The sequence below is a fragment of the Chenopodium quinoa genome, unplaced genomic scaffold (assembly GCF_001683475.1).
Source record: "Chenopodium quinoa cultivar QQ74 unplaced genomic scaffold, ASM168347v1, whole genome shotgun sequence".
In the NCBI taxonomy this organism is placed as follows: domain Eukaryota; kingdom Viridiplantae; phylum Streptophyta; class Magnoliopsida; order Caryophyllales; family Amaranthaceae; genus Chenopodium; species Chenopodium quinoa.
Window position 1 is genome coordinate 3,931,169 of NW_018743212.1, and position 13,106 is coordinate 3,944,274.

Genomic DNA, 13,106 nt, shown 5'->3' on the forward strand with positions numbered 1-13,106 from the left:
GTAAGATATAGGTTCTTACAAATTTTCTGCAACTGAGGCTAGGGCATGAATTGATGTTGGAATATGTCTAAAATGAACAAGACCACATTAGTGTAACTGTGAATTGCATGAATAACTAAGGTTACATATAAAGTTGTCAAAATGGGAAGGACATTTTGTTGGTCTTGAGCTTTTTCTGACTGTGGGAACAGGACATCCAATAGCAGTGTCAGATAAGTCAGTAGAAAGGGAAGTGTCCACTGACATGTCAAAAGAAGAACCACAAGAAGAATTAGGTTCAGGGATAACAGGACTATCATATTCTCTAATGATTACAGGAAGTGAATCATAAGGAAAAGAGGAGAAATCAGTTGCTGTGGGAAGGAAAAATTTATGTTGTGTATTGGCTAAAAAATAATAGCAAAAATGTTGTTCATGGAAAACATCCCTGGACACAGATATTTTCAAGGAGTATAAATTTAACACCTTATAGCCTTTCTGGTAAAAGGAGCATCCTATAAAAACATGAGGTTTAGCCCTGGGTTCAAACTTTGCTCTATGTTGCTTTGATTTAGAAACAAAACAAAGAAAGCCAAAAACCCTCAAATGATCTGGAGAAGGTACCATTCCAAACACTTTTTCATATGGTGAACAATTCCCAAGCACTGTAAAGGCATTCTATTTATCAAATGGACAACACATAACACACGCTCACCCCAAAATTGTATAGGAAGACTAGCTTGGAAGAATAAAGCTCTGGAGGTTTCAAGAAGATGTTTTTGTTTCCTCTCAACAACCCTATTCTGTTGAGGTGTATCCACACAACTTCTTTGTTGTGATATACCCTTTTCATGAAAGAAAGCTTTCAATTCTCCCTCACAAAGCTCAAGTGCATTGTCACTTCTCACCATCTTAACAGTTTTGACAAACTGATTCTCAATATAGTAAACAAAATTTTTAAAAATTTGAACAACATCTGATTTGTAATGCATTAGAAAAATCCAAGTCATTCTACTAAAATCATCAACAATTGTTAAGAAAATTTTACAACCATTGTAAGTAGGATCTGGATTAGGACCCCATACATCAATGTGTAAAAGTTCAAATGGTGCCTTGGACTTAATACTACTGACAGGAAAAGACTTCCTAGTCTGTCTGGCAGCAGGATAGATTTGACAAAAACTGTCCACAGTACACTCCTTATTACAAACATTAGACACAACATGGTGTAACCTATTGACAGGAAGATGTCCCAACCTAAGATGCCATAGTTTGACTTTATTAGAATCATTACTATGTACAGTAGCTGTAGTAAAAGACTTTGTGTGACCTCTCTTTTCTAAGACTGAGTCTTCTAGACAGTATAGTCCATTTTTGAGCTTACCAAGAAGATTTGGCTTCTATGAAGAGCCTTGAATATAACACTCATTGTCAGTGAAAATTGCATGACAATCTAAATCCTTGCACAACTTAGGTATAGAAATCAGACTGTACCTAAAATCAGGAACATATAGCACATTGTTCAAAACTATATGACTGTTTAGGGTTATGGTACCTAAGTGTGTGATTGCCACTTATTTGCCATTAGGTATAGTGATAAAATTCTCTGTACCACTATACTGATGTAAAGAATCAAATAAGGAACTATCATAACACATTTGATCTGTATCCACTGTCTAATATCCATTAAGCATGGACTAGAGAGGTTAAGCATAATTTACCTGCCACATGAGCATACTTGTTGTTTAAAGAATTCTCTCCAGAACTTGTTGTCTGCATTTCTGCTTTCTGTTGAGTCAACTGGTACTTCAAGAACTTTTCATACTGCTTTCCAGAAAGTGTAATCTCATTGCCTTAATTCTCTTTTTCCTCATGATCAATGAATTCTGCATTTGCAGCCACTCTTTTACCCTTATCAAGATATTTACTCTGAGTATATCCTTTAAGCTTATAGCAACTCTGAATACTATGCCCTGGGATCTTACAGTGATCACAATAATAGTTGACTCTTCTCTGATCATTGTTTCCGTAGTTGTGATAACTTTGTCTGTTTTTATCTTGTTCATAGTATTTCCTATTGTTCACAGCAAAAGCCATAGATTCGTTTGAAGTAGCATGTGTCTGGTATAGCTGTTTGTGATTTTCCTCTTGTACAAGGAGTCTGTAAGCATGTGAAATGTTAGGCAAAGGGCTGAACATCAGTATACTTCCTCTGACCACCTCAAAACTATCATTTAGCTTCATTAAGAACTCAACCAATCTTCTGTCCTGCTGTGACTTGAGCAATCTTTGAGTGATGTTACAGTTGCAGTTGATGCAAGAGCACATAGGAATTGGGTCAATTACATCCAACTGATCCCACATCATTTTTATCTTGGTGTAAAAACCTGAGATATTGTCATGATCTTGCTTAATCTCATGTAAGGCTTGTTGCAAATAATACAACAAAGCTCCAGAGGATTGACAATATCTTTCCTCCAAATTCAACCATATCTCCCTAGCTGTGCTAAAATAAAACACTTCTTGCTATGTCTTGTTCTAAGACACCTAACAAGCATGAGGTGATCATATTGTTGCACCTCTCCCAAGAAAGGCAAGTATCACTAGTTACAGCAGGTTTAATCAAACTTCCATCAACAAATCCAAGCTTATTCTTAGCTGATAAGCTAATCAACATTGAACATTTCCAATCTGCATAACTATTTCCATTAAACTTGAAATTCACTAGTTTCTGACCAGGATTATTAGACGGATGCAAGTAAAAAGGTGAAGTAGGATTCTGTGCAGGATCTACTTCCATGTCTATACTTCAATCACAAAAATCAATGATCACAATCTTCAACCACAGCCACAAATTCAAGAATCTATTTCAATCACAATCTCAGTAAACAACTGTATCACAAATAACTTGATGTAATCCAAGAATCAAATCCAAAAACTATTCACCAAACAACTACTTCTCAAATGCAACAAGAATCTTTGATTAAGCAATTAATCCAGAAGAATAAATGAAATTATACTGAACTCTAACTGACTGTAGTACTAACTTGCAGAATTTGAACAAAAAATCAAGAAATTTGATCGAATTTGAACACTAGAAAACTTCGAGAAATCGATCGGAAAAAATACCTCAAATGAACAATTTCAGTGAGAAATGATCAAGGACTTCATCATCACCAGATTGTTACTTGCTCTGATACCATGTCAGAGTTGGCAGCAAGAAGAGAAATTAGAAGGACGACTTCATTGAATCTTTAGAGAGAAGAAATTTACAGAGAGTTTTCTAGGAAGAAGATTACAGAAAACATGAAAAATGTATGAATGAATGAATTAGCTTTTTAAGAGCCATATATATATTACAAGTGGTTGTAACTAACTTGTAACAAAATTATTTCTTTAGCTGATGTCAGCAATCCAATGCTCATGCTTCTTGTGTGTGCTCTCCAGCTCAGCTTCTTACATGCTCTTTTATTTCCTCATCATCATCAGTCATTCTAACAATAATACTATGGAGATTACTCGAGTTGGAGCTATTCCCTAGTACTTTTCGGTGGTGCATGCAAGCCTGGATCCCATGAAAAGGAAAGAATTGTGGGAAGAGCTTCGTGATTTTGTAAGATTTCATAGTCAACCATGGTTTGTTGCAAGAGACTTTAATGACACAAGATTTCCTTTGGAACACATTAGTTCATGGGGATATTCTCAATGGTGACCCCCAACTTTTGCTACGCACCTACGGTGACCTCCCTTTTTTTTTTCAATTATACAAAATGACCTTAGTTAAAATTTTCATCTCACTCATAACCTTATTTCATTAAATATTAACTATAGTTAGATTTATATTTATAATAAATAAATAAATAAATAAATAAATAAACTAACTAAAAAAATTAACCCCCAACCACCAAAAACAGCCACCCCCACCTGCCCAGCCACCCTAAAAATAAAAAACCCACCCAGCATAACCCAGCCGTAGCCACCGCCACCACCCTATCCCTGGGTCGGCGCTGAATCTGCCGGAACTCCCGCGCCGGCGCCACCTTGACCTCGACACCCAACTGCCGGCACCCCAAAGCTTCCCCTAAACCACCACGCTATTTAATCGAACACCCCCTCTTTTCTCCCTCGAAAAACACAGCCCTCCCCACCGCCGGCGTCCAATCACCCTTCCTCGCGCCGGCGAACCCCACGCCATCTCCCCCTATCTCTCCTTCTGCCATCTCCACCCCCAGAACCACCACGCCAAAACCCCAAATTAAAAAACCGTAAAATCGAAATCTAGGGTTTTGATTTTAGGGAATTTGTTATTGGGGTTTTAGGGTGTCGAGGATGGTAGTTTAAGGGGGAAAAGTGGGTGAAGATGGGCGAATTAGCTTCGTCGGCGCAGGGGATGGGGTTTGGGCAGGTGGGGATGGCCGAAAATCGTAAAGGGACGGGAAGGGGATGGGTTTTTGGGTAGGGTGGCCAGAAATCGGAGAGGGAGAGGAAGGGGCAGTGTTAGAAAAGGAAGCGGGGCGAGGAGGGGAGGGGAGAGGGCGAAAAGGCAAGTGGGGCAGGAGGCTGGGGAGGTGGTGGCCCGAAGTTATGGAGGGGGAAAGGGAAGAAGAAGAAGAAGAAAGGGGAAAAAAATAAGTTTGGGGTGGCTGGGTAGGTGGGGGTGGCTGGTTTTAGTGGTTGGGTTAATTATTTTAGTTTTTTTTTTTTTTTTTTTTTTTTTTTTTTTTTTTTTTTTAAATATAAATCTAACTATAATTAATATATTTAATGAAATAAGGTTATGAGTGAGATGAAAATTTTAACTAAGGTCATTTTGTATAAGTGAAAAAAACGGAGGTCACCGTTGGTGCGTAGCAAAAGTTAGGGGTCACCATTGAGAATATCCCTTAATTCATTTAGAGAAACTAATAGAAGATCTATGTTATTCAACAACTGGATTGAAGACATGGATCTCCTAGAAGTTGAGTTCTCGGGAGCAGTTCATACTTGGGCTAGGGGACGTACCTCTGAAACCCAATAGAGTGGAAGATTATATTAGACCATGATTTGTGGGCAATAAGGTTTGAAAAGGCTTCCATGAAACATCTCACGACTATACACTCCGATCATTGTCCAATTATTATTTCCCGTAATGGATTTGCACCTTTACAAGAATTACATCGTCCTTTTCAATTTCAAGCCACGTGGCTATCCCATGAAATTTTCAGAGACTTTGTCAATCGAAAATGGGATACTAGTAGTCCTCTTATGCCGGCTTTAACAAAATTTTCAGACGATTTACAAGTGCGGAACAAAGAAATTTTTGCAAATATCTTCAAACAAAAACGCACTTTATTGGCGCGTATTGGAGGTATCCAAAAAGCATTGGCCACACGCACTGATAGAGGACTTCTCAAACTCGAGGCCAAGCTCCGAAGGGAGTTGTATGAAATTTTGAATCATGAGGAAACCTTGTGGTGTCAAAAATCCTGCATTAACTGGCTAAAAGATACGGATAGAAACACCAAAATTATCCACCTTAGCACCATTGTCCGACGTTGGAGAAATCACATAGTGGCTATAAAGGGGATTGGTGGTTCGTAGATTCAGGAGAAGGATAAAATCAAAGATCCTTATTTTCCTTCCTTATTTACTAAAGATGGTGAGCCTTGATTTTTTGACGTCCCACAAGATGTTTTCCCAGAACATTCAATGCAACACTAGAGCTTGCTTACAAGGCCCTATTTGACTGTAGAAATTGACGAAGTGATAAAGGACATGACTGCTCTAAAAGCACCAGGCTCTAACAATTCCCAAGCGTTGTTGTTGAATTGACTACCTTAATATTTTGATGATTGACATACATAAAACAAACTCTGACTAATGATGTTTATAAGTCTTAGTTGAACAGAAAGATTCAGGTACAAAGCTAAATGTTCCGGAGTAGGAACAAAAGAGTTTGGAAGTCTTGGTGTAACAAGCAAGCTTTCAAGATATCCTCACAAGCTCCAATACTTAGAATGTTCTTGTATGTACTTGAGAAGCAAAGTGTTGGAAGGAACAAATAAGAAACTTGAAGTTCCTGAAGGAACCTAGAGTTCCCCAAGGAACTTAACGTTTTGACTCAGAAAAGATTTTTACGAAAAGATTTTGAAATCCTTGATTTAAGGAATAAAAATCAGTTTGAAAGGATTGTTTTAGAAATAAATAAATATTAAATAATTCCTTAAATTAAAAGATAAGTTTACTAATTTTAATTTAAATAATTATTTATTTATTTTATCTTTTTTTTTTATCTTTTTAAATAATTATCTTTTAAATAAAAGTTTTTCTAACTGATTTTTGACTTGGTAAAAATACTATTTGCTTAATTCAAAGAATCACGTTGAACTTGGGAGACAAGTCAGTGAAACCAGGTATCTCCACTTCCTCAACGTACATCCTAACTTCTCTGTTATGGTGAACGTCGGATTGAGGGGGAAGTGGGAACATGGTTGAGGCTTAACTAATCTCCCTATAAAAAGCATTCAACGTTGCTATTTTAAAGTGTAAAAAAACAATCTGAATTTTTGAGCGAAAAAGTTTCTAAAGTCAAGTTCCTTCCATCCTTGAGTTTCTTGAGTACATTAGGGAAATCCTTGTAATTACTTTGTAATTGGGATTGGGGTTGTGAGAGTTGTAAGTGTGAGGCTTGAGAGAGTTCTTCACATTGTACAAGTGATTCGGAGCAGAATCACAAAGAGTGAGAAACTGCGATTGAGGGATCGTAGTTGGGTAACTTGAGTTCCTCACGGAACTTGAGTCTAGGCAGAATATTAGCGATTGTAATTCATCTTTACATAGTGAAATTATTCATTGCCTATCTCGAGTGTCTTCTCTCTTAGTAGATAGTTTAATTTCGCAAAATTTTCTATAATCTACAATTCACCCCCCCTCTTGTAGTAGACATTGTTCTATCAATTGGTATCAGAGCGAGGAACTCCGTATAACAGGAAACCCTGTCGAGTCAAGTTCCTGGAGGAACAATGTCGAAGGATGAAAGGTTAGCAGAAGGATACTCAACCCAAAGACCTCCACTCTTCAATGGGAAGTACTACGCCTATTGGAAGACAAGAATGAAGATGTTTATTCAGTCCGAGAACTATCAAGTATGGCGTGCTATCGAAGTCGGAGATAATGAGGTAACAAAAACAAATGCAGAAAATGAGGTAATTCCCAAACCTAACTCTGAATATGATAGAAGCGATTTTGAGAAGAAAGAGATTAATGCTACTGCTAAAAAACTCCTAGTATGGGGATTAGGACCAGATGAGCATACTCGAGTTATGGGATGTAAAACAGCAAAAGAAATATGGGATTTACTAGAAATAACCCACGAAGGAACTCAAGAAGTCAAACATTCTAAAATTGATATACTGCTTTCTAAATATGAACGATTTGAAATGGGTTCAATAGAATCTATTCAAGATATGTTTACAAGATTTAAAAACATTACTAACGAACTAGTTTCTCTTGGTAGAATTATTCCTATGTATGAGCAGGTACGAAAAATTCTGAGAAGCCTTCCTGAAGATGAACGATGGCGATCAAAAGTTGCAGCTTTAAAGGAATCAAAAGATTTCACAACCTTTAACCTTGAACAACTTGCAGGTTCCTTGATAACACACGAACTGCACCTGTCAAACAAAAGTCAAGAAAACTCAAAGAGCTGTGGAATTGCTCTAAAGGTTGTTCAACCAAGTGAAGAGGATTCCAAATTTGAAGAGGAAGAAGCTGTTATGCTAGTTAGGAGGCTAAAGAAGTTGTACCGCAACAAAAGGTTTGGAGACCAAAGGAAAAGGAACTTCAAGAAGAACCAATATTCCAAGGAAACAAGAGGATGCCATAAATGTGGAAATACTGATCATTTTATCAAGGAATGTCCCCTTTGGGAGTCAGAAAAAGGAAAGGGAAAGATGAAGGAACAAGGAAAAACCTATACTCCTAACTTCTCCAAATCTGATTACAGGAAAGCTATGATAGCAGCGTGGGAAGACACATGTTCCGAAGATGAAGAGGAACCCACGGAAGAAGATACGGCAAACCTTTGCTTGATGGCTAAGCACAGTGAGTCTGCCAAAAAGTCTGATGAGGTAAATCTCGAACCTAAATTTCTGAAATCTCTTTTAAAAGACAAATTAATTTCTTTGCTCATAGAAACTTTAGATGAATGCAAAGAAATGTGTCTTAAGCTTGGACAAAATGCAAAAGCACTAGAAATCTATAAGGATCATACAAAATATTTGAATAGCTCAAGAACAGATGTTCAGGGAAGATTTTTTTATCTACTTGATAGAAACACCATGTTAAAAGAATCACTGGAAAGAGTCAAAAATGAAAATATCATATTAAATGTTGAATTGGCCCGCGTGCCGCCCGGCACGGCCCGCTGTTCGGCGCAGCCCGGCACGGTTCGAATTCAAGCACGGCACGGCACGAAGTTCAACTCCCGTGCCACGGGCCGTGCCACGGACAGGGTTGAGAATTCCCAGGCACGGCCCGGCACGAGCACGGGCATGGCCCGCCGTGCTGGCCCGTAGGCACGGCCCGCAGGCACGGCCCGCGGGCCAACGGTAATGTTACCGTTTATTCTAGCTCTAATAAGCCAAAAAAACGGCTAAAAAACGGCTAGTTTTTTGCCAATTTGCTCCCCAAAAATTCTATAAATACTCACCTCCATTTCATTCCCAAATCACAAAATCAGAATCTCTTCTTCTTATCTCTTATATTCTCTAAATCTCTAATAATCCTTATTTTCTTAAATTCTCTAATTATTCTCTTAAATTCTCTAATTATTTTCCTAATATCGGAAAAAATTAAAAAGTTCGTAATCGTAATTAGTGGAGCGTTGAAGCACGGTTGTAAGATCTAAACTAATCTTAAATTTATTATTGTTTTATTGTTATTATTAGAATACTCTTGTTTAATTATTATTGTTGTTAATTGTTATTGTTGTTGTTATAATTGTTGTTATTAATTATTATTATTGTTACAATTGTTGTTATTATTTATTTTTGTTGTTATTGTTATTGTTATAGTTGTTGTTATTAATTAATATTATTGATATTTTTATTGTTAAAATTGTTGTTATTAATTATTATTATTATAGTTAACCACTTTTTATTAAAAAATTAATTGTTAATTATGGCATCGAACAACCCATCATCTAGGTCTAGGGGGAAAGGCCGACTTATCCGTAGTAGTAGTTCTAGGGAACCACCAAATACAACGAGCCCCCAAATTACGAGTCAAACCAATGACCCCATTTACTTCCCCCCGGGCTATGAGCCATATAATACGTCGGGATTTCCAGCACCACCACTAAACCAATTTCCACTACCACCATACCAATTTCTACCTAATTATATCGGTGATCAACAAAACTATTGTTCTAGCCAAGGTAGCCAAGAAAGTACCCGAATTCCCTCCGGTTCTACCCCTTCTACTGCCACTCCCACTAGTCTCACTACTAACCATCACACACATCATGAATGGTTAACCGAAACTGAGATGCTACTTTTGAAAAACCGAAGGAGTGAGGTATGGCGTTATTTTGTCCTAAGTAAAGATGGTGAACAATGGGCAAAATGTAAAACATGTAATAGTGTATTCACGGCAGTTACCAAAAACAGGACGGGACACTTATCAAGACACATGAAAGCTTGTGCAAAACCAGCTAGTGATCCAACCCAGCCCAAAATTTCCCAATTCCATCCATACGGCTTTACATACAACTATGAGAGGGATAGGGATGAACTAGGAAAAATGATAGTACACGCCGAACAACCTTTTCTTTTCTCGGAAAGTGACGCATTCAACATCTACATTAACAAACCACTACAACCCCAACATAAAAGAATCTCTAGGTAAACCGTTCGTTCCGCCGCAATGAAAAATTTCCTAGAGTACAAAGTCCGGTTACAAGCCGAATTGAGTAACCTTAACTGTAGAGTATCTTTAACAGCCGATTCTTGGGATAGTGGTTATAAATATCACTATTTATGTGTGACTTGCCATTGGGTAGATGATCAATGGATGTTACAAAAAAGAATAATACATTTCAAAATGCTGGAATACCCACACACCGGCATTAACATTGCTCACCATTTAATGCAAGCAATAGACGAATACAACCTTCGAGATAAAATGATGTCTATGACTTTTGATAATGCAACCTCTATGACATACACAGCTAATCTTATCAAACAAAACTTAACCGATGTACTATTAGACGGTGAAGCTCTTCATACTAGATGTGTTTGCCATGTACTTAACTTATGTGTACAGGATAGAGTTCGGGCAATTGGCCCATACTACAGCAAAATCAGAGATGCTATTATGTCTATTAATAGCTCTAACATGAGATACCAAGAATGGAAGAGTTTTCTAAAACAACAAAAGATAAGGGTAATAAAAATTAGAACCGATTGCCCAACTAGGTGGAATTCCACCTATGACATGTTAACAAAGGCAATTGAGTACAAGGGCCCGTTAACATTATTTTACAACCAAAAATTTCCACAAAATGCTTTGTATGATGATGATTGGAAAAACTGTGAAAGATATATGCAATTTTTACAGTTATTATATAACATGACGTATTGTTTTTCTACTGTTTACAATCCTTGTGCTCAAAACTTTTTTCTAATGCATGCTTACTCGCCCAACTTTTCGCTGATCATCGCCATCAAAGTGATTATGATCAGTATCTTCCAGCAATGGAAAAAAAGTGGCGTAAATATTATAGTGAGATTCCTTTGATTTATATTTTTGCTTCCATATTAGATCCTAGGCAAAAGTATGAAAACACATTTATGTTAGTTGACATTTACTTTCAATGCATGTTTCTTGACGATGATGTAGAAAACTATAAGACTAATGTGAAGGATCAGTTTTTTTGCTTTATATAGAGTCTATGAAGCCAAATATGGCACCGTTCCTCGCTCAGGGCCTTCCCAACCATCCAAAAACGTAAGTAAGAAGGCCAAACATTTATTTTCACAAGCTACTAACTTGATTTCAAGGTTTTCAGGTGATTCATCAATCAGGAGAACGCAAAGCGACGTCTCGGAGTTGCAGATGTACCTGAGTTACGACTTCACCAAAGGCATGGACGACGATGAGATAAACAGCCTCGACCTCCTTGCATGGTTGAAACAACAAAGCTCGAAGCATCCAACTTTGGCGGCAATGGCACGAGACATTCTTGCTATCCAAGTTTCCTCCGTCGCCTCCGAACGAGCTTTCAGCGCATCTGGAAGGGTTTTAGACGATAGAAGAACAAGTCTAAAACCCGAAACACTAGAAATGTGCGTGTGTTTCAAAGATTGGTTGGATGCGGAAAATCGCTCACAAGACCGTTCTTACGACCACAACGACAACGAAGAAGGAACCTCCGCTTCTGGTTCGGGTTCGGCTAGTTCCCAATCTATGCAACTAGCCGATGACCTTGAAGGCGAAGGCGAAGACGAAGACGAAGACGAAGACGAGCAAGAAGAAGGAGAAGAAGAATAGACTATTATTGTATATTGTACGATTTTAAAAATATCAATTTTATCATTTTCCAATTTTTGTTTAATACCATCATTGTATGATTTTTATCATTGTTATCATTGTACAATTTTCTCAACTCACGTAATAATAATATAAAGTACGCATTATTCACATCCAAAGTCCAATTTGCCTTTTTTCCCCGTTTTGTTACAATTTGTAAATTCATATTAAAAAAAAATAAAATTATACCAATTACTAATAAATCATAAACATTAAATTTTAAAGTAATAGTATAAAGTAAATATATAAATATAAATATTGAATATACAAATTATAAAACATAAATATTCAACTTATAATTATAAAATTCATAACTTAATAACTTATAACTTATAAGTTATAAACTTATAAGTTACCTTATAAAACTTATAATTATAATTTTATAACTTATATACATTATAAACTTATTAATTTATAATGTTGTCATAAAAAAAAAAAATATATATTTGAAAACTGCACCAGCCCGCTGCAGCCCGCAGGCCGACACGTGGCCGGCACGGCACGAGCCCGCCAGGCACGAGGGTCGTGCCGTGCTGTGGGCTGGCCTGTGAAAATGGCCAGCACGGCACGACACGAAATCCTGGGCCCGCCGGCACGACCGGCATGGCACGAACCAGCCCGTGGCCTGCCAGGCACGGCCCGCGGCGGCCCGGCTCGGCCCGGCACGGTGCCCAGGATTACTAACAATGCTCTTCAACTGCCTTTAGTAACCTTTAATGATGATCTTGAAAAATTGAAAAAAGAATTATTGCAGGTTACTAAAGACCAAAATGAATCCCTTGAAAAAGATTTAGAAAGAGCTAGAAACAACAAAAGTGCAATTCACATGGGAGTTCCAAAGTGGATATTTGAAGCCCAAAACAGAAGGACAGAGGGTTTGGGTTTCAACCACAAAAAGAAGAATAGTGGTAAAAAGAAAAAGTACGTGGAACTCCCTAGTGAGACTGTGTGTTCCTTCTGTGGCAAGTCAGGACATAAAGACACTGAATGTAAAAGAAAGGAACTAAAGTCTACTAAAAACATGACATATGTATGGCAAAAGAAAGAGTCTGCTGTATCAACGCAGGAACCCATGAAAGATGGGGTTCCTGAATCTACCTTAGTTTCTTTTGCAGGTCGTAGTGAGGGGGAACAACCAATGGTACCTCGATAGTGGTTGTTCCAAGCACATGACAGGAGATGAATCAAGATTTCTCTCACTGACGGCCTATACTGGAGGAACTATGACCTTTGGAGATAACAAGAAAGGAAACATCGTTGTTATCGGCAAAGTTGGAAGGTCAAGTTCCCAAGCTATTGATTATGATTTTCTAGTCGAGGGCCTCAAAAACAGTTTATTAAGTATATCATTATTCTGTGATAAAGGTAACTCTGTAAGCTTTGATTTAGAAAAATGCAGTATCATACAAAATGACACAGGGAAGGTTTTGTTGGAAGGAACTCGAAAAGGAAACACTTACACAGTGGATCTTAATACAGTTCCAAGGAACAACTTAACCTGTCTCAGTGTCATTGAGGATGATCCCTTACCGTGGCATAAACGTTTTAGTCATGCAAGC

At 37.7% G+C, this 13,106-nt stretch overlaps 1 protein-coding gene across 1 annotated transcript; it reads right to left on the reverse strand.

Moving 5' to 3' along the window:
• Positions 1-1,833: 1,833 nt before the first annotated feature.
• LOC110734146 lies at positions 1,834-2,779 on the reverse strand. Its single transcript, XM_021914192.1, has 2 exons — positions 2,559-2,779; positions 1,834-2,485 (listed from the first exon to the last, which is right to left on the reverse strand). The coding sequence occupies exons 1-2, from the start codon at positions 2,777-2,779 to the stop codon at positions 1,834-1,836; spliced, it is 873 nt and encodes a 290-aa protein (XP_021769884.1).
• Positions 2,780-13,106: the final 10,327 nt, after the last annotated feature.